General features: G+C 44.2%; 2 protein-coding genes across 2 annotated transcripts; one reads left to right on the forward strand and one right to left on the reverse strand.

The window, feature by feature from the left end:
• Window positions 1-3,584: 3,584 nt before the first annotated feature.
• LOC149385691 (uncharacterized) lies at window positions 3,585-10,596 on the forward strand. The gene is made up of 6 exons (XM_089626390.1): window positions 3,585-3,739; window positions 4,592-4,847; window positions 4,947-5,441; window positions 7,995-8,047; window positions 8,481-8,718; window positions 8,860-10,596. Exons 1-6 carry the CDS (start codon window positions 3,585-3,587, stop codon window positions 10,504-10,506), a joined length of 2,844 nt encoding a protein of 947 aa, XP_089482516.1. The 3' UTR covers window positions 10,507-10,596.
• A 1,328-nt stretch (window positions 10,597-11,924) lies between these two features.
• Window positions 11,925-14,470, reverse strand: LOC149385692 (uncharacterized). The gene is made up of 2 exons (XM_089626391.1): window positions 13,662-14,470; window positions 11,925-13,240 (listed from the first exon to the last, which is right to left on the reverse strand). Exons 1-2 carry the CDS (start codon window positions 14,468-14,470, stop codon window positions 11,974-11,976), a joined length of 2,076 nt encoding a protein of 691 aa, XP_089482517.1. The 3' UTR covers window positions 11,925-11,973.
• Window positions 14,471-22,934: the final 8,464 nt, after the last annotated feature.

The following is a 22,934-nucleotide window of genomic DNA, read 5'->3' on the forward strand; positions in this document are numbered from 1 at the left end:
CCATTTCTTGCTGGTCAAGGCATCGCGATGAGACATCTTTGCCCTCATGTCCATGGTCGGAATGGATGGGCTGAGAGAAAACATCGGCACATCGTGGAACTAGGATTGGTTATACTGGCCCAGGCTCAACTACCTCTACAATACTGGTGGGACTCTTTTACCTCAGCTGTGTTTACAATAAATGTTTTACCCACCCACGTGCTAGAAGGTGTTAGTCATTTCCAAAAGATGTATAATAGGTTACCAGATTATACATTCCTTAGAGTTTTTGGCTGTAGTGTTTACCCACATCTCAGACCCTACAATAACCATAAAATTGAGTTTAGGTTGTCTAAATGCCTCTTCCTCGGCTATAGTCCTTTACATAAGGGGTAGAAATGTCTTCATTCCTCGGGTAGAGTATACATCACTAGGAATGCTATTTTCAATGAGTTTGAGTTTCCTTACCTTACTCTTTTTCCTGACGAATCTCACCCACCTGATGAATCCATTCCAATAGTACTCTCATCCTCTCCAACGTTCATATATCCTCAGCCAAATACAGCCTATACACCACAAACAACTCAAAATAACTTGCCATCTTGTGGTCCCAATACCAATGTCCCTCCTAATGAGCAAAATAGTGCTACTTCACCAAGTGGTCCCAGCTCTACACCTTTTATCACGCGTAACCAAGCTGAGAGTCAAATTCCTAGGTCAAATTTACCCTCACCTCTTTCAGCTCCTAGTGGTCCCACTGTACCAGCTCTGTAAGCCGTGTTACCTGCTGATGCTGCCGTCCCAGCCACGTCAAGTCGCTGTCCAAACCTACTAGTTGTACCAGCCTCGGTCTCAGTCCCTGCACAGCAACAAGAAGAGCTTATTACCACCAACTATATGCACACACGGTCCAAATCTGGCATTTACAAACCCAAAATTTTCACTGTGTCTCATCACCCCATTGCTGTCTCACCTGGACCGAGTGAACAGAGTTCTGTCAAGCAAGCTCTTTCTGATAGTGCCTGGACTGCTGCCATGGAAGCTGAGCTACTTGCTCTCTCCCAGAATGAGACTTGGTCTCTTGTCCCTGCCCCATCATCCCAGAAGGTCATTGGAAATAAGTGGGTGTTTAAGGTCAAATACCTTCCATCTGGCGATGTTCAACGATACAAAGCACGCTTAGTGGAAAAGGGCTTCGCTCAAACTCCGGGGGTCGATTTCTCATAAACGTACATCCCTGTTGTCAAGCCGTGTACTATCCGCCTGGTTCTCACTCTAGCCGTGTTCAAGAACTGGGATGTAAATCAATTGGATGTCAACAATACTTTTCTTAACGACATTTTAACTGATGAAGTGTATATGGCACAGCCAGATGGGTTCGTGAACAACCACTTTCCCAACCATGTTTGCAGACTTCATAAAGCTCTGTACGGCTTAAAACAAGCTTCGATAGCGTGGTTCGAGCGTCTTCGTCAAGCTCTACTTCATTTGGGACTCACTGAGTCCAAAGCCGATATCTCGTTGTTCATATTCGCCAGTGCCGGGGTGTACATCCTACTACTCGTGTATGTTGATGACATCCTCGTCACCGGGAATAATGACAAGGTTATTGCTCAATTAACCACTGATCTTCATGCTCAGTTCGCCCTCAAACAGCTTGGTTCGATCCACTACTTCCTTGGAGTTGAAGCCACCAGAGACGCGACTGGCCTTTATCTCTCTCAGTCGAAGTACGTTGCTGATCTTCTTCGTCGTCTCAATATGACAGGTGTGAAGTCGTGTCCAAGTCCTGCTGCTCATGGCGTCTCTCTATCCAAGCACACCGGCAAGGTCATGGACGACCCATTCATTTATCGGAGCACGATTGGTGCCCTCCAATACGTGACAATGACACGTCCGGATATTGCTCACGCTGTCAATTTCCTGAGTCAATTTCTCCAAGCCCTAACTTCTGCTCACTGGCTTGCTTGCAAACGTGTCCTTCGCTACCTCAAAGGCACAATCACACACGGCTTGACGTTCAAGCCAGCTCCGTCCCTTCATCTCACCAGTTTCGCAGACGCGGATAGGGCTAGTAACCCTGATGATCGGCGTTCTGCAAGTTCTTATTGCGTGTTCTTTGCCGGGTGCTTGGTGTCTTGGAGCTCGCGCAAACAGGGTGTGATTGCTCGATCCTCAACGGAGGCTGAATATTGTGCCCTTGCCCACGTTGCAGTTGAAATTGCCTGGCTTCGGTCACTCCTTTGTGAGCTACATGTTTGTGTCTCACTAACTCCGATCATCTTGTGTGATAACATTGGAGCCGCTGCAATGGCTGCTAATCCCGTCTTTCATGCCCGCACCAAGCACGTCGAGATTGATCTCCACTTTGTCTGTGATATGGTTTTGCGTAACGAGCTTGAAATTCGTTATGTGCCCATGGTTGACCAAACAACTGATTTGCTCACAAAGACCCTCTCTGTCACTCGCTTCTTGAAGCTAAGGGACAAACTACACGTCAAGGAATCGCCGTATAGTTTGAGGGGGGTAATAGCGAACCAGCAGCATCCACGTCATCAGTCAAGCTAACCGAGCTCGAAGCCAATGAGCATGGAGAAAGTACGTGACACGCTGGCACAGTTGAGAGTCGGTTTAGTGAGCTGGGTTTCTGTTACAGCGGTTAGGTTGTTAGACGTCAATTAGAGATCATAAAAGTGTATATATTCAGATACATGTACACATTCATAAATTAATGAAAAACTGACGAGAAGAGTATTTTCTCTTGATCAACAAATTCCTCTTTCATTCGTCTTCTTCAAACTTATCTTGTTCACACAAAAAATCCCGACGTCTTTTTCTTGTGACATTCTTTATTCTTTATGATCACACAAAGTGTTTAATCGAAATTCGATCGATTACACCCATCATTTTTAAAAATGTCAGACATATTTTCTAATAATACAATTAATATCAAATTTATATTATAAGAAGTTTTGTTGACGCAAATACCATTATTTTTTTAAATTTTTTTATTGAATTTTCTTAATAGTTCTATTCTAAAAGACCAAAATACCTTTAATAAATAAATTATCTGTCTATTTTAAAAAAAAATGATTAAGAAAATAAACAAAAGTTATGAAAAGGATGGTATTTGAGACAATACAATTTTTTGAGAGGTACCTAACTTAGTTTAGTTGGTAATTCCCTATTAACAGCTTCCTTAAAAAAAATATACAATTTTTTTAGTATAAATTTGATATTAATAATGAAGCTAACGGGTAAATATGATATTTCTAGAAGTTATTTGAATAGTGGCCGCATCGATTAAACACAAGGATAATATGATATATTCTCATGTTTATCGTACCAGCGCTTAATGGTCTCCAATTTTATCACCAATTAATTTGATTATATAAAATAGATAAATAATATGAAGCAAACGAAAAGACCAGGCGTTTGCAACTCTGACCTGATCCCCTAATTTCCGATCTCTCTCATCCCACACCACCTATAACGCACTTGAAAGTACGCACTTGAATTGTGTCCAAGAAGTCGGGTCTTTCCCCAAATACTACCACGCTTAGTAGTAGCTCGGCGATCAAGAGGAAGGGACTACTGTAGAGAAGATGACGCAGATGTTTTCGGATAAGTTGAGGGACTTGTGGAGCAAATGGGAGATCCGGGGTGTGGTGCTGGCGAGTCTTGCGTTCCAAGCGATCCTGATTGTGGCGGGAAATAGGAGGAAGACATCGCCGCAGAAGTGGTTCAAATTTGTGGTGTGGTGTGAAAGAACTCAGAAGAACTCAAAAGAACACTCAAAGGAAAAGGCGGGAGAGAATAGTGAAATTGAGTTTTTCAATTTTCGAAAACTGTTTGGCTAATACACATAGTCAGCCTTTTATACCACAAGGCTGACCAATAGGGAAATATCAAATTGCCACGCAGGGCATACACTGCTAATGACCAATGAGAAGATAAAACCGCGCCACGTAGGACATTCACTCTAATAGCCCCCCTCAAACTGATGTGCACGCTTGAAGACGTTGGACCATCAGTTTGGATCGAAGCCGCGGAAAAGCAGATCTTGAAAGAGCCTTGGTCAGGACATCAGCGATCTGATCATGACCCGGAACATGCTTAACACGAAGAAGACCCTGTGTAACCTTCTCACGAACAAAGTACAAATCCATTTCCACATGCTTAGTTCGAGCGTGAAGGACAGGATTGGCTGAGAGCAAGACAGCGGACTGATTATCACACCACACGTCCGGTGGTCTGGATTGACGAACTCCGAGCTCGCGAAGAAGAGCAGAAAGCCAGGTGATCTCAGCCACCATAGAGGCAATACTACGAAACTCAGCCTCAGTGGAACTCCGCGAGATGGTATGATGTTTCTTGGACGACCACGTAACAAGATTCGAGCCGACAAACACGCAAAATCCACTCGTGGAACGACGATCATCAGGGTCAGATCCCCAATCAGCGTCAGCATACCCAGTGATATTCATATGAGAAGATTTTTGAATACACAACCCCATGTCAGGCGTTCCCGCTAAATAGCGAAAAATTCGCTTAGCTGCCTTCCAATGAGACTCTAGGGGCTTGTGCATAAATTGGCACACTTTGTTGACAGCAAAGGAAATCTCCGGTCTCGTTATCGTGGCATATTGCAAAGCACCAACAATACTTCGATACAAAGTAGGATCAGCAACCGGATCACTACCAAATGCAGACAATCTCGTACCGCTAGTCATCGGAGAAGACATAGGCTTTGCATATTGAAGCTTAGCTCGACACAGCAAATCAAGGATATACTTGGTTTGAGACAGCACCAAGCCAGAGGAAGTTTCAGTCACTTGAATCCCAAGGAAGTAGCTCAGTTTGCCAAGGTCTTTGAGAGCAAACAACGACTTGAGATTAGAGATTAGGAGTTCAACCTCAGACGAGTTCGAGCCTGTGATTATGATGTCGTCCACATAAACCAGTAGAAACACAGAGGAACCGCCAAAATGCCTGAGAAACAACGAGTGATCAGCCTTGGACACAGAAAATCCAAGGTGAAGAAGAGCTGTCTGAAGCTTCTCGTACCAAGCACGAGGAGCCTGTTTGAGGCCATAGAGCGACTTTTGAAGTCGACACACATAGCCTGGAAACTGAGGATCAACAAACCCCGGTGGCTGACGCATATATACCTCATCATGAAGATCGCCATTGAGAAAAGCATTATCAATATCCAATTGACGGAGAGACCAGTTGTGAGAGACAGCCAAAGTAAGCAGCACACGAACAGTGGTCTGTTTGACCACAAGGCTAAAAGTCTCACTATAATCACAACCAGCCTCTTGACCACACCCCTGAGCCACAAGGCGAGCTTTAAGCTTGTTGAGAGATCCATCAGGGTGCTCTTTAACCTTAAAAACCCACTTACACCCAATGATTTTCTTATCAACTGGACAGGGAACAAGACGCCACGTGGAGTTAAGGTGAAGAGCATCTAACTCTTTTTTCATAGCCGCAGTCCAACCTGAGCTTGAGAGAGCTTCTTTGACATTATAAGGTTCTTGAACTGAAGCAATAAAGACTCTAGGTTTGTGAATGCCATGCTTGCTCCTTGTCAACATGCCATGAACATTAGAAGACTCAGGTACACGTGGGAGAGGTACAGAGGACGGCTCAGGTGACGCAGGCAACACCAATGGTGCTGAGACCTCAACAGGAGCAACAACCTGCTCATGCGACACATCTATAACCTCAGAGGGTGAGTGCAAAACAACAGGATTATCAAGCACATTGGTCGACTCAAAACGAGAACACACAAGAGGAATCTGAGCTGGACAAGGAGGCTCAGCAATGGGAGAAGAAATAGACAGCGGTGAGAGAGACTTGAAAGGAAAGCGAGATTCATCAAAAATCACATCACGAGAAATAAAAACACGACCAGTGTGGGAGAGACATTTGTAACCACGATGATTCAAACTATAGCCAAGGAACGTGCACTCTTCTGATCTGAAATCAAGTTTATGAGCATTATAGGGATGAGTGTTTGGAAAACAGGCACAGCCAAACACACGTAGAAGAGCAAAGTTAGGCTTAGTTTTAGCAAAAAGTTCAAGGGGAGTTTTGTTGTTAAGCACATGAGTGGGCAAACGATTGTGCACATAAACTGTTGCACGAAAAGCCTCATCCCAAAACTCAAAAGGCATACCCGAATGAGCAAGGAGAGTAATGCCATTCTCTACAATATGTCTGTGTTTACGCTCAACTAAACCATTTTGCTGATGAGTGTGAGGACAATATATCCTATGAACGATACCGTGAGTCTCAAGAAATTTAGAAAATACACGAAACTCACCACCACCATCAGATTGAATAGCTTTGATTTTCAGACCAGTTTACAATTCCACTTGGTTCTTAAAATTCACAAATGTATGAAATGCCTCAGACTTTTGTTTAAGCATATAGATCCAAGTAAAACGAGAGTAGACATCAATGAAAGAAATATAGTAACGATTTCCATTCTTTGAAATAGTATGAGCTGGTCCCCAAAGATCAGTATGAATGAGTTCAAGAGGAGATGAATACACAGTAATAGACCTAGGAAATGGAAACTTATGAATCTTGCCAAGGCAGCAAGAAGAACACACATCAGATTTACTCTTATTTGTAGCAGAAATATTACACAAGGAAAGGACAGTGTTGACAATCTTAGACGAAGGATGACCTAAGCGAGCATGCCAAACATTTAAATCCCTAGGCATGGAGACTGAATTTACTAAATGACCAGGAGACAAACCAGACTTAGCCGAAGACAAACGCTGAAAAGAAGACATATCTGAGGAAGACTTCAACAGAGACATTTGATTGGAGTCAAAGACGTAGAGATCATCCTTAACCTTGCCTTCCAAAAGAATTGTACGAGACTTCAGATCCTTAACAAGACAAAACCAAGGATGAAATTCAAAGAAAACGTTATTGTCAACACAAAATTTCCTGACACTAAGAAGATTTTTAGTAATTTCTGGAACATGCAACAAATCAGAGAGAGACAATTTTCGAGAGGTGAAAGGAGAGACAACAAGAGTTTGACCAATATGCTCAATAGATAAACCCTTACCATTACCAACGTGCACTTGATCAGGACCAAAGTAGTCGCTGTGATAGGCTAGATTCCCAACATCGGCAGTGACATGAGGAGTAGCTCCAGAATCAGGATACCAATGAGGATCAGAATTGTATGAGGACGGAGCAGCCATCATTGCCATAGGATGAGATCCACGACCTTGAAAGTTCTGATAACCGCCACGACCTCGAGAGAAGCCGCCACGATTAGACGACGGAGTTTGAGAACGATAGGAATCATCAAACCTATAGTAGCAGTCAAGAGCAGCGTGACCAACACGTCCACACACTTGACACACAGGTCGATTTCCAGATCCACGACCATAGCGACCACGTCCACGGCCACGACCTCTCTCAGTCGAGGTGAAGGAACCTGAATTGGAGTGACTGATGTTGTTGAAAGTCGAGAAGACCTGAGAATCAGCCTTCTTCTTCTCCTGATTAGCTGAGGCCACATTTACTGATTTCATAGCTGTGGAGTCCAGATCCTTGAGACGACTTTCAACTCGAGCTTCCTGAGCAAGGAGAAGTGACTCAAACTCTTCAATGTTGATCTCATCGGTCCGTGCTGTTGTAGCAAGAACAAACGTGTCATAGTCGACTGGCAATCCATCACAAATAGCATCCAAATGACCTCCAACACCTATATCATGATCAACGAGGCTCAAGAGATCGATTAGATTCCTGATTTTGAGCAAGAATTCGTTCATAAAAAGCGAATTCTTCTTCAATCGTTGAAGTTCCATCTTGTACTGAGATACTTTCGCTCGAACCTGAGCTGCAAAGTAGATCTCTAGAGTACTCCAGACTTCAGCGCAGGATTCGCACTTCATCGTTCGTCGTAGAACACTCTCAGTCATCGAAGACAAGAGCCAGGAAACAAGAAGTTGATCCTGTTGTTCCCAATCGTCAAACAGAGGATTAACATTGTCGATCTTCTTGTCGGAGTCAAAGAGAAATTTCTGAGGAGGTGCCTTCGTGCCGAGAAGAAATCCATGGAGTTTGTAGCCTCTCACCGCGGCTAAAACTTACTTTCGCCACACGAGGAAATTCGTCACATCGAGCTTCACGGAAATGGCGTTGTTGAAGGCGATCGGAACAATCTTAGATCCAATTGCAACAGAGGATTCAACCTCAGTTTGTGCGGAAAAATTTTGCTCACTCATATCAGCAACCTAGTGTGCTCTGATACCATGAAAGAACTCAGAAGAACTCAAAAGAACACTCAAAGGAAAAGGCAGGAGAGAATAGTGAAATTGAGTTTTTCAATTTTCGAAAACTGTTTGGCTAATACACATAGTCAGCCTTTTATACCACAAGGCTGACCAATAGGGAAATATCAAATTGCCACGCAGGGCATACACTGCTAATGACCAATGAGAAGATAAAACCGCGCCACGTAGGACATTCACTCTAATATGGTGTTCGTATTTGTCGGCAGAATGGGTGGCAATGGTGGCGCTGGGAGTGTTGTCCGGTGCGGGAGACGCCAAAGAGGACTTCACAAAGCCGGAGCACGCGATAACGGCGTTCTGGGCGCCTTTTCTCCTCTTACACCTCGGCGGGCCCGACACCATCACCGCTTACTCCCTCGAAGATAACGAGCTCTGGTGGAGGCATTTTGTCTCCCTCATAGTCCAGGTCTGCCATCAACCACTACTATAAAATTCGTTATAATTTTCAGTTCTCTCAATCAATTGTTTTGGATAAGTAGGAACACGGACTCTAATATAAAAAACCTTCTTTAAAATCATATACCTCCATTATTAATTTGTGTGACAGGTCACAGTGGCATTCTACATTGTGGTACGGGCCTGGACCGGAGCGTACGCACTAAACTACCTGGGAGTCCCAGTGTTCGTGGCCGGGTTTCTGAAGATTAGTGAGCGGATATGGATTCAGAGGTGGGCCAGCAACAAATACTTCAGGAAGTCCATGCTGAGGGCGCCCGAACCGGGGCCCAACTACGCTCGCCACATGGCAGAGTATCACTGCAGAAGGCTCGAGAGCTTCGAGGTTCTGTCCACCAAGATGTTCGAAGCCCCAAAACCCAACGAGCACGTCGTGAGAGCTGTCCCAGCCACCGGCGACGATCTCCGCGGCGAGGACTATCTGAGTAATGCGAAGAGCTTCTTCGACGTCTTTAAGCAGCTCTTTGCGGATCTCATCCGCAGCCTCAACGACATGGACAACAGCCGGTTCTTCTTCCAGTCCACCGCATTCGATGCCGTCTTCAAGGTCATCGAGATTGAGCTCGGCTTCGTCTATGATGTCTTCTACACAAAATCTGCGGTGATCTTCTCTGTCCCGGGTGGCTTCGCTCGTCTCGTCAGCTTCTCGTCCACACTCGTTGCGTTTCTGTTCTTCATCGGCATTGAAAAGACGCCTTACGAGGGGCTTGACGTGGGTATCACCTATCTCTTGCTCGTCGGAGCTATCACCCTCGAGATCTACGCCTTGGCTTTGGTGGCGTGCTCGAAGAGAGCTATGCTGTGGCTGAGCGGCTGCGACAATGGACGAGCTGTTTTTCTGTACGAGGCGGTGTCGAAAGTGTGCCCACCGAAGCGGGAGAGGTGGTCGAACAGGATCGCGCAGTTCAACCTGATAAACCTCTGCAACGAGAGCAAGCCGATGAAGTGGAAGTACCTCCAGAAGGGAATGTGCATGTACGACGCGATGGAGAAGAGCCGGTACAAGGACACGCCGAGAATCCCGATGGAGCTGAAGGAGCTGATCTACACACGGCTGAAGAGGCGGTCGATGTGGTTCGACCCGGGGTTCAGCGGCTCCGGCGAGGTCTGGAGCCAGAGGGTTGAATCGGTGCTGAAGGAGAATAAGCTGCAATGGAGCGTGGACGGGTCGGAGTTCGACCAGAGCGTCCTTCTGTGGCATATCGCCACCGACCTCTGCTACCACAGCGGGGACGGCCAGGCCAGCGTGGCGAAGGAGAACAGCAAGCTTCTGTCGGAGTACATGATGTATTTAATGGCGATGAAGCCGGCGATGCTGCCGGAGGGGATAGGGCAGATCAGGTTACAGGACACGAGAGCCGAGGGGAACGAGTTCTTCAGGGGTCGGTATCGGAAGAAGGACGCTCGGGCGGCTCTGATGGAGGTGAGCACGGACGTGCCTCGGGTGGAGGTGAAGGGCGACAAGAGCAAGTCGGTGCTGTTCGACGCCTGCGTGTTGGCAAAGGATTTGAGGACTCTCGGGTGGGAGGAAGGGAAGATGTGGGAGGTGGTGAGCCACGTGTGGGTGGAGATGGTGTCGTATGCCGCCAGCCAATGCCACCGGAGCCGCCACGTGCAGCAGCTCCGGCAGGGAGGGGAGCTGCTCAAGCACGTGTGGCTTCTGATGGCCCACCTCGGCATCACTAAGCAGTATCAGGTCTCCAAGGGCCATGCCAGGGCCAAGCTCGTCCTCAATTGATGGCCACACTGATTAAAAATAGGACATCTTTCTGCAAAGGAGGAATTATATGTAGTGTGCTTTAATATTTTTAGAAAACAACGGTGTGAGATTTACCTAGTTGCTTTTTACGCCGAGACGAGGAAATTTTAGAGTTTGCAATAAAATGACTGGTTTTAGTTTTATGTAAAGACCATTTGTCAAAATATTGTAAACTTCATTACAGAAAAATCTAAAATATCACGGAGATATCGAAACTTTATGAAAATTGTAACAAATCAAACTACCAACTTTTCTTTTTATATTTCTCTTTGTTTTAATATGTGTAAAATCTCATTAATTAACGGTTAAACTAGCATAACTGTATTTTTCGATAGCTATAACTATAATTGTACATGCAACGTATTTATAATAATCATATTTATATTTATTCGGTCGTTATAATTTATAAATTGGAATCGTATTAATAGGTCGTAATTGTGTTAATTAAGTTTTTGATGGGTAATTCAATTAGACTCATTATTTAATAGTGCTATCACTTTCTACCCAGGAGTTCAAGGAGTTGATGAGTACAGTTGGCATCGCACCGAGCCTGACTTCCAGGCTTGTCATCGACCATATTTTTGTTTTCTTTTAGTTCTCAAGCTGTCGCTCTTTTTTGTTTATTCATCATTCAGCATCATGAGTTTATTTGAAATAAATTGACGACGACTACATAACACATTAGCCTCAAATATCACAAAATAGTATGCTGCTGGGGTAATTTTTCAACAAAACAACAAGACTTTATAACCAATTAAGTCAACTTATCCATTTGAGCATGGTGATTATATTTATATATTAAAACTTGAACGTACTAAGAACAAATTAACTAGTTAATTAACGAATTTAAATTTTGTGTTAGATTATAAATTCTAAATTTTAAATAGTTAGATAACAGATAACTATAAGGTATTTATTATTTATTAAATTCGTATTTGGTGTTTAGTTTCATTTTCAGATGATCATATCTATTCTTGCAAATGTATTCAACATCATTTATTTTGGATCGCTTTCATTTTTTGAGGTTTTCTTTTTCCCTTTTTAAAACCAATTGATAACCTATTATCATATAAGTTTAGGGTGATTATTTATAGATGGGATCTTAACGTTCTTGTAGTCGTCTGGTCAACGTTAAGCTCTTTTTTTATAACCAATTGATAACTTATATATTATGATGAATAAACTCATGATAAGAATCAAGCCATGACAGTTTCAAAAAAAAAAAAAAATCAACAAGCCATGACAACCTATGCCGTAAATAGTCATTTTTTTTATGAAAATAATTGTTTACCGTTTAAAAAAAATACTATTTTCCAAAAAATTTAAAGCAGCCGCTGAAAATAATCGCTCACATAAAAAAAAGACCACCAAGTTTATTTTTTATCCTTCTTGGTCTTTAAAATAATAATAAACGCTTTAATTTGGTACAATTAGAAGCAAAAGGTTTCACTCGGTAATAAGTCTAGCTCTGGTGTGACCGCTAGAGATCTGAAACTGCTCGGTAATGCCGAGGTGGGCCATGAGAAGCCAGACGTGGGTGAGAAGCTCGCCGCCTTGCCGGAGGTGCTGGGCGTGCTGTGTCCTCCGACACTGGCTCGCCGCGTAACACAGCATCTCAACCCACACCTCGCTCACCAACTTCCAGTCCACCTCATCGTCTCCCATGGCTCCTCGCAGGTCTTTTGCGAGCCGACACGCGTCGAACAGCACCGATTTGCTTCTGTCCCCTTTCACGGCCGACGGAGGGATCTCCGTGCTCACGTCAAGCAACTCCCCGAGCACGTCCCTCTCTCGGCTCACCGACTCTCTCTCTTTGCAGAACTCGCCCAGCTCCGCGCACGTGTCCTGGAACCGGATCTCCCCGATCCCGTTCGGCAGCATCGCGGGCCTCATCACCAGGAGGTACATCATGTAGTCTGACAGAAGCTTGCAAATCTGCTTCACGCTCTCGTCCCCGTTGATCCGGTTCTGGTGGTAACACAGGTCGGTCGCGATGTGCCACAGAAGTACGCTTTCTTCGAACTCGGCGTCCTCGACGCTCCACCTCAGCTTCTCGAGGCAGGCCTCCCCGCGTTTCTCGAGGACGCCTCTTCCCCGCTGAGAGCAGAAGTGCTTGAGCTCGCTGGTCGAGGACGAGATCGTCGGGTCTTTGAATGTCTCCTTGAGCTGGTTCAAGACCAGCTCTTTGACCTCCTTTGAGACCTCCACGTAGCTCCGGTACAGATACTTCTCCAGCAGCGGAGACACGATGGGGATGCTCATGAGAAAGCTGAAGCACGGGTAGCCAGCGGGGTTGTCCTTGCGGCAAACCTCGATCAGGTTGTACTGAGCCATGAGATTAGACCATCTCCGGATTCTTAATACGCGGTTGATCACCGATACGGCTCTGTAGAAGAGAACCACCGGCGCGTTCGTGTGGTTGCTCAGCCACAGCCTCGTCCAGTCGGAGGAGAGCAGTAACAAAAATGAGTAGGCCTCGAGGAGCACAGCTCCGCCGAGCAACGCGTACGTGATGATCATGTCTACCTTAGACTTATTCTGCTCCCTCTCACCACCCAGAGAGAGGGCCAGAAGCACCGAGACCGTGCATGAAATCGTGACGACACGAAGAACACAGCCGATTCTCGAGTGAATCAGGACCGCCTTGGTGTAGAGCACATCGAACATGAACCCGAGCTCGATTTCGATCACTTCGAAAACCATCTCGCACTTCCTGTACCAGGGACTCGTGACTAATAAATGAGTCCAGTGGTTATCTAACCATATAAAACGTTTGAAAATTCCAAGTAATCAATGTTTCGTTAATTTTTAGTAAATAGTCACGCAATACGCAAATCTATTTACGTAGAGTAAATTTTTAATAAATATGTGTAAATAGTGTTGGTTACGTTATATTTTTTGCTAGTTACGAAATATTTATGATTATTTACGAAAAATTTACAAAACGTCGGTAATTTTTTTTTTTTTTTTTTACGAGAGACTAGGAGGGACGAACCCAGGCCCAGGTGCAAGCCTCCCCACTGGAGGCCAGCTCAAGTGGTAAGCAAAAGTACAAATCTAATATATATATTAATGGTATTTTTTGTTAAAGAAAGTTTAACATAAAAAATGGTTGGTAACATTGACTGGGCTACCTGGAGTTGAAGAGAGAGCGGCTATTGACGACATCATGGACGCTGAGGATGAGGTCAGCGAAGAGGCGCTTGACCATCTTGAGGAAGACAAAAGCGTCCTGCAACCTCGCCGCGTCACTAATGAAGTTTCGTCGGACGGGATAACTATGATCCCCCACCGTCGGATCGTCATTAATCTTCCCGAGCGACACCATATACCCCTCGGCCTTCCTCGCCCGATACACCTCCATGAACCTCGCGTAATTCGGGCCCGGGTCGGGGCTCGGGAACATGGACGTCCGAAAGAAATCCCCTTTGGCGCACCTCAAGACCCAGCTCCGCTCCCCGAACTTGACGATCCCGCCGACGAACATGGGAAGGGAAAGATAGTTGAAGAAGTTTCCGGTCCATGCTCGGAAGAGGACGTGGACGGCGACCCCAGCTTGGACGAGAAGCATGAGGAAGTGGCGCCAGAAGAGCTCGTTGTCCTCTAAAGAGTAGGCGGTGATGGTGTCGGGGCCGCCCAGGTGGAGGAGAAGGAAAGGAGCCCAGAAAGCCGTTAAGATGTACTCCGGGTTTTTGGTGTAATCGTCGCCTCCGTCGTATTGCAAGTGTTTGATGGAGAGGAGGCTGAGTGCCACGGTGGCGACCCAGTCGGCGGATAAGTAAGCGACCCATACGAGGAAGTTGAGCCAGTTTGTGGTCATGTGTTTTCTTCTTGACCCTAATAAGATGAGAATAGTCTGCAGCAAGAGGCTGACGATGACCAGCACGCGGATCTCCCAATCGCCCCATCCTTCCCTTAAGCTCTGCGAGAATATTTGCTTCATTGTCAATGTTTTTTTTTCCATTTCGCCCACATGCACTACGAATAATATATATAGTTTTTTTTTTTTTTATGCAATATGTTACGCCAAGCTTTCCAAACAATATATAATAAATAAATTGGCTTCGTTTGTCCCAAGAATTAAAACACCAACAAGGGTACGATATTGGCATATACTTTCTTAGTTACGTTGGAATAATGCACCAACATATTTTTAATTGAGATACCGCTGGTCCGCTACCAACGTATCAATCCAAAGTCGTATCAATAAAGAATCGTCACTGAATGTGACATAGATAACTTTAATGAAAAATAAAAAATAAAAAAAAATAATAATGATGATTGTTGTGATATTTTTGATACACAAGTGCACATATCCGCTCAAGTAATATAATTCGTAAATACGAATCGATCACTCGGAGATTATGCTTAATCAAAATTAACTTAGCTAGTGACGAATTGAACCCAAATAAGTGAAAGTGATGAGTACTAACTAAAAGCGACAAATTAAATAAAACACAAAATAACACAAGGGAATGAATGAGTAAAAGACAAGAGCAACGGCTTCACTAACTTTTCTATGGTTGGGATTCTTAAAACTATGCACGATTTTTCGGTTCTCTTTCTTTACTAATCACGTTCACGTATTAATATCGCTAAATCTCTCTCAACCATCTAACAAGCTATGACAATATACAGAAAACCATCTCTCGATCTCAATTCATAAAAACACAACAAGCATTATGATAAGGAGCGTACACACGACTCAGTACGTAACAGCCTAATTATCTATAGTCTTAGGAATGTACTATAGTTACCTAATTCTTATGCACGATCAACTTAATATTTCTCAAACATCAAGTCAATCCTAGAAAACATGTATAAAGTCGCGAATCTCACACAAGCATTAATCGTGGAATTAAATAATTAAAAGAGAAAATGAACACGAAAAATACTTCAATCAATAAATAATGAATCCACAACCATAATCGAGGAAGCTAAGTCATCACCCTCTTGGGGATTAGTTCATGCCGACGAGAGTAGCAGAAAAACAAAATGAATAAATAAAATCCATAATCAAACTAAAATATACAAGCGTAATAAAAATGGAGTTACAAAGATAGAGACAAGAAAGAAAAATGATGAATCGCGGTGGTGAACAGCGATGAACGATAGTCTTCGTCTCGACTTCCTCTATCTCCCAACGAGTCAGCCACTATTATAAAACATAAAATAAAACTTAAATTTTGATTTATGAGAGTCTAATTTGTATATAACATGTTTAGGGTTAATTTTGGAGCCTTCTGGGCCATTAAATATGATCGGATAGTGCACAACGCTTCAAAAGTGCGAAATCGGCTGAGCTGGAAAATTGTGCGCGCTATAAAACCTGCGCGGTGCCTTGATCCGCACAGTGTCCGAAAGTTCGTCTCACAAAGAACGCATCTTCTACCCAGGCGAGAATGGTGTGAACGCCTGCATTCTTTCACCTGATGTTCGTAGTCGTGCCTTATCCACACCCGGAACAAACCAGATTTATGGGGTTAAGTTGATCTTCGCGGCGGGGCTGGGCTCCTCCATCACCGTCGCCGCCCTCGTCGTCATCTCTAGCCTTGCCTCCACAGCCTCCACAACAACCACCGCCGCCAGCTCTGCCCATTCCTCCACCGCCAGCGGCAGGTCCCGGAGCTCGGCCACCACCGACGGCCAACATGTACACCGTTCCATTCCAGTGCGAGGGCGAGAGAGAAAGATAGAAAGAGAGAGTCGTTGTGAGTGGGGATAATTCTCGGGTAGATTCCAATATCTTCTTAAGCTCGGCTTGTGAGCATTTACGGGGTTCTTGAGGAACGTTTGTAATCCTTGAAATTCATAGTTCACAACAAATTCTATTAGGAGAGTTCAAGGGAGTAAACAATTTTCCGAACCTCGTCAACAAATTGAGCGTGTCATGATTGTTGGGATTTCTTCGCCGAAACCCCTCCCACAAACAAAAAATGAAACTAAACAATAGCAAATAAAAGACACACCAAATCAGGGAGGTATTTACAATATACACTTAGCTTAAAGTGTTTCTTTCTGGGATGAATAGAATACACCCTATGGACCCCTATTTATACACTTTTTGAGTTCACAAAGTTGCTCTCCTTTTTCCATGTGGGACTTTTTCACTCCTATTATTTAGGCTCCACACCTTCTAACAATCTCTCACTTGGAGACTAATCTCATCACGTGTCTCCTTTTTTTAGTGGCGACTCAACTCATGAGGCGAGGAGTCCAACTGAAGTCGAGCACAACTTTAGTTTGTCATATGGCACTGACTTCATCAACATGTCAGCTCGGTTCTGACTGTCTGCCTGTGATCTTCTCGAGTACTAGTACCTCATCTTCCAATACCGATCTGATGAAGTGGTATCGCAACTGTATATGCTTCGTCCGACTGAATAGCACTCTGGCTATCCTATATAGCACACTCCTTCCGTGGTCTTGATCCAGCTCGCGCATAAACGTCTGCAGGCATATCATCTCCTTTGTGGCCTCGGTGATTGCTACGTACTGCGCCTCGCAACTCGACAAGGCGACGATCTTCTGTAACCTCGACACCCAGCAGATTTCCATCCCTCCAAACGTGTAGACGTACCCGGACGTACTCTTCCTGTTGTCGACGTAGCCTTGAGGTCTTAGCTCGGATTTCCTGAATATCAACGTCGAGCTCAAGCTGCCTCTTAGATATCGGAGGATCCACTTCAAAGCCTCCCAGTGCTCTCTCCCCGAGTTACTCATAAACCTGCTCACAACTCCCACTGCATGAGCAATGTCCGCCCTCGTCCATGTACGAAGCATAGAGGATCTTGTCCATGTACGCCAGCTCGTCCTCCATCACCGACGATTGCTCCTTGGACAGTTTGAAGTGGCTAGCCAGTGGTGTGTTGACTTACCTCGCATCCTCCATGTTGAAGTGCATGAGCACCTTCTTCACATATTCCTCATGTGAAAGCTCGATGCCCTATCTGGTCGTCTTTATCCTCATCCCGAGGATCTGTTTCGCATTTCTCAGGTCTTTCATCACGAACTCTTTGGACAATCTCTTCTTCAGCTCGTCGATCTCGTGTAGGTCGGCACCTACGATAAGCATGTCATCCATGTAGAGAAGAAGAATCACGTAGGAGTCTTCAAGTCTCTTGAAGTAGCAGCAGTGGTCGGCCTTGCATCTGCCGAACTCAGCTTGCTTCATGAGTTATCAAACTTCTTGTACCACTTCGAAACCTTCGGGCTGCCTCATCTAGATCTCCTTGTCGAGATCACCGTGAAGAAATGCCGTCTTCACATCCATTTGTTGGAGATGCATATTCTTCTTGGCAACCAACCCCATCACGGTTTTTATCGTCACGAGCTTGACGATCGGAGAAAAGATTTCCATAAAATCGATTCCCTCATTCTGTTGGAAACCTTTCACAACCAGCCTCGCCTTGAACCACTGGCTTCCATTGCTCTCCTTTTTTTATCTGGTACACCCGCTTGTTGTGTAGTGTTTTCTTCCCAGCTGGTAACTTCGTCAGCTCTCAAGTATGATTGTGATCGGCGAATCCATCTTGTCCTTCATGACGAGCTTCCACTTGGTCGAGGCATTGACCTGTATCGTCTCTTCGTTGCATTCCGGTTCTCTTCTGTTGGTTAGGATGATGTAGTTGAGAGTCGGAGAGAACTTGTGCCCCGATTTTCTCACCTTGCTCGATCTCCGCAGCTCGGTCACTAGAGTTCGCTGATTCACCTCGAGCTCGGCGTCCTCATCAGCCTCGTCTTCACTTTCACGACCACGTTCAGTTTGGACTGATCTCTCCTCGGTCGTTGAAGCGTCTTCATTCAGCTCGGTCGTCGAGAAGTCTCTTAGATCGATCGTCGACTTCTCGCCCTCAGGAGCTTTGCTCACCGAGCTCTCTTTCAGCTCGTCCTTATACATCGTCTGCTCCTTGAATGCGACATTCTTGCTCCGAACAATCTTCCTTGTATCGGCATCCCAGAAACGATAGCCGAGCTCAGTGTCACCAGAGCAAATGAAATAATCATCAATATGAATATAGGACAATCAACCAAACACCTTCTTCCCATTCCACGCCTCTTCTGGAATTCTGAAACCCAAAGGAACGCTCGGTCCTCGATTGATCAAGAAGATTGCCGTGTTGATTGCATCGGCCTAAAACGTCTTGGGCAACCCAGAGTGAATCCACATACTCCGAGCTCGCTCATTCAGCATTCATTTCATCCTTTATGCTACACCATTCTATTATAGAGTTCCTGGGATCAATCACATCATATTGATCTCATTCTCAGCACAATACTGCTTGAAGTCGGAGTCGACGTACTCCCCGCCGTTATCGGACCTCAAGCACTTCACCTTCGAGCTCGTCTCCAGCTCGACCATCGCCTTCTATGTCTTGAAAATAGCAAACACATCAGATTTATTCTTCAAGAACTAAACTCATACCTTCCTCGTGGAGTCGTCGATGAGTGTCACGTACGTAGTAGCGAGATCCCGAGTGAAGGGACATGAGTTAGTCCCTATACGTTGGTATGTATCAGTTCGAGCTTCTCCGCCTTCAGTTATCTGCTCGCATTCGTGAAGCTGACTCACTTCTACTTCCCGAGAATACATCTCTCGCACACATGATGTTCCACCGTCTTCAGCTCCGGGATCATGCCGTCTTTCACCAGCATCTTCATCCATTTTTCGCTCATGTGTTCGAGCCGATTGTTCCAAAGCTCGGTCTTCTCGGTGTTGTCGACCACGGCCACCATGTCTCGGTAGCTTGACGTCATGTAGAGCGTGCATGTCTTCTGTCCGCGAGTTACCACCATAGCTCCCTTTGACACCTTCCTCGAGTTATTCCCAAACGTCGTTCTATAACCTTCATCATCGAGCTGACCCATAGAGATTAGGTTCCTCATCAGCTTCGACACGTGTCTGACTTTGTTGATCTTCCAGACTTGCATGTTTCCCATCTTAAGCCTGACGTTGCCGACACCAGCAATGTCTAGAGGCTCGCCATCAGCCACACATAGACCTTCCCGTGGTTTTCAGCGATGTAGTTCTCCAGTTTGTTGCTGTTGGGAGTACTGTGGAACGACGCTCCTGAGTCGTACCCAAAAGTCGATCGAGCTGTCCACCGTTAGCAGTAACGCATCTACTAAATCTTCGGTGACAGCGTAGGCATCGCCTTTCTCCTCCTTCACCGGCGCCTTACAGTACTTCCTGATGTGGCCCGTCTTGCTACAGTTCCAGCACTCAAAAGGTTGTCTGAACTTGGATTGGCTTCTCCCGTTCCGTGACTTCGATCTGCCTCTGGAGTTCCGATTCTGATTCTTGTCGTGGTTTCTTCCCTTGTTTTCCATGTGTAAGGCCGAGCTCGATGCGACCTCTCCAGAATCTATCATTCGCACCTTTTCAGCAAGGATGCGATCTCGCACGTCGTTGAACTTCAGTTTCGCGCTCCAGATCGAATTGCTCACCGCCGCCCCCATGGGCTCCCAGCTGTTCGGTAGAGATGCGAGCAAAATTAGGGCTCCCAATTCATCATCGAATTCGAATTCAACTGACGACAATTGGTTAACAATCGTGTTGAATTCATTCACTTGTGTCGCTACTCCGGTCCTTCATCCATCTTCAGGTGGAATAGCTTCTTCATCATAAATACCTTGTTGTTCGTCGAGGGTTTCTCGTACATGTCAGACAAGACCTTCATCATCCTGCTGTGGTCTTCTTATTAGCCACATTGTGAGCAACGTTCTTCGATGGCGTCAGTCGAACAACTCCCAAAACCTGTCTGTCGAGGAGATTTCATTCTGCCTCGTCCATCTTCTCTGGTTTCGTGCTCAATGGTAGATGAAGCTTTCTGCCGTACAGGTAATCCTCGATCTGCATCCTCCAAAATGTGTAGTCCGACCCGTCGAACTTTCGGATCCCGTGCACCGTGCCTTCTTCGCATCTCATTGTCTTCTGAATCTCTCAACCTAGAGCTCTGATACCAGTTGGGATTTCTTCGCCAAACCCCCTCTCACAAACAGAAAACGAAACTAAACAATAGCAAATAAAGGATACAAAGATTTTTAGTGGTTCACTTTCAATGTGAAAGCTAAATCCACTTTGTCACTGCAAAATCACTATAAACTCAAATCAGGGAGGTGTTTACAAAATACACTTAGCTTAAAGTGTTTATTTCTGAGATTAATAGAATACACCCTATGGACCCCTATTTATACACTTTTGGAGTTCACAGAATTGCTCTATTTTTTCTCATATGAGACTTTTTTCATTCTTATTATTTTAGGCTTCACACTTTTTAACAATGATTGTGTGTATGTGTGTTTGTTATGTGATCATTGGTATGAGCTCTAAACAATAATTTTTTTGCGCAAAAAAAAATACACAATAATTATTTTAAGAAATAAAAAATTATTATCTAAAAAATCACCAAAATAGACAGTTTTTCAAATAAATGAAAATTTTGAAACAAATGAAGTTTTTGTTTCTTTGAAGGTCAAAATCCTCATATAATAGAATTGCCACATGAAATTTCATATACATTAATTTCAACTTTGATTATATGTATTTTATATCTTAATATATATATATATATATATATATATATATATATATATAACCACGTTTGAGCACGGAAACATTTATATTTAAATGTTTTATCATGTCCTATAGTGATTAGTTATTTTATGCGGATATTAAGACTATTAATTCATGATAAAATTAACTACGAATGGCCTTCCAAGAAAATGCGACAATTTGTCAAAGCCTCCGGAAATATTAGTTTTATGCTCTCATTTCCTAAGATGACCATGCCATGTAACGTAATGATGACGAAGTTATATTGATTTGTTTTATCCAGGGACAACGCAATGATTTTCTATGCGGGGCTGATAATTAGTAGTAACTTATAATATTGTAGATTAAAAATCTATGTTAACCAGTTCTGGAAGACACTGACAAAATAAGGTTCTACGAAACTAAAGTCGACTTCATTGTGGGCATTTGTTTACAGAAATAGCGCTTTATTTTAGTGAATTTTATTTTGTACCATTTTTTTTTTTTTGGTGTAGACATGTTATTTTCATTTGTAGCTTAATTTAGCAGATACAAAACAAAAATGCACTTAATTTTTTTTTTCTTAAGAGTAATTAACCATGTTGCTACGACTTTCTCGTGGGTAAAGTTGGCCATGTGGAACTCGGGAAATGGGATCCCTTGGTCTCGTCCCATATTTTGCGGAAAATGAGACTCCCGGAACTGTAAAAAATAGTACCGGGGAATCCTTAAACCGGTTTTCACGGTACCGGAAATTCCCGTTACCATATTTCGCGGTTCCGGGATTCTCATATTTATTTTGTTTTCTTTTATTTAACCATGAGTACATTTAAAAAAAGAAGAAAAATTCCCATATTTTCAATTAAAAATTTACAACTTTAAAAATATGGTGCTAAATGGGGATCTCAGTTCCTTCTTATTTCCCGGATGGTTCCGGGTCAAAATTTTCGGTACCACATTTCATAATATGGTTTTTTCTCATTTCTTATATGGTACTAATAATACGGGAAATGGGATCCCGTGAGATCTCATATGGCCAGCTTTACTCGTGGGATACATTTTTAGTGTCGTGAACTAATTTTCGACAAAGTTGGTCCATGTGGGGCATGATCGGTGCGTTAATCACGCGTAAAACTCCTATTTCCCGAACCAAAAACCGACGAGTCCTCGAGTATTTTAATGGTTTTTAATAGGTTTTTGAGTAGTTTCAGGTTCAAAGGAGCAATAGAGCGTCTACAATCAATTTCGTGGAAAGAGGACGGGATTTGGAGACAAAACGGTCGAAATAGAGTAAAAAAGAGATGAGCAAGAAGATTGGCGACTACGCGCGCCGCGCGCATCCCCTCGCGCGCCGTGGGTAGACAGAAGTCGAGACCGCGCGCTGCGTGCCTCTGGTCACGCGCCGCGCATACTGGGAGCACAAACCGTGAAAATGCACTGAGTCTTATGTGCGGAGCGCGCGTAACCTGGAGTCTAATCCGCGCGCCGCGCATCAACAACCGCGCGCCGCGCGTTCCTTCGGGTTTTGACGGACTCACTTTCCGTTTTTGATGTTTTTGGGCTATTTGAACCATTTCAAAGGCCCAATATGCTCCGAAAATCACCCCTTGACCTATTTATGCGACTTTAAGCTCTGGAAAACACATCTTCCCTTTTGTTTTAAGTTTCTCTTTTATTGTTTGGTTGTTCTTGAGAGCTTTTGAAAGAGGAAAAAAGCGTTCTTCAACGGAATTGACAACCCGACGAGTTCTCCTTCTCCGAATTCATTCGTTCTTCTTTCTTCTCTTCTTTTATTTATTTTATTGCTCTAAATTATTGTTGAACATCAATTTTATTTAATATGGATTCTATTTTGGTTTCAATCTTTATTTTA

The sequence above is a fragment of the Urtica dioica genome, chromosome 9 (assembly GCF_054948205.1).
Source record: "Urtica dioica subsp. dioica isolate 48M chromosome 9, U.dioica_male_clone48M_v1_H2, whole genome shotgun sequence".
In the NCBI taxonomy this organism is placed as follows: domain Eukaryota; kingdom Viridiplantae; phylum Streptophyta; class Magnoliopsida; order Rosales; family Urticaceae; genus Urtica; species Urtica dioica.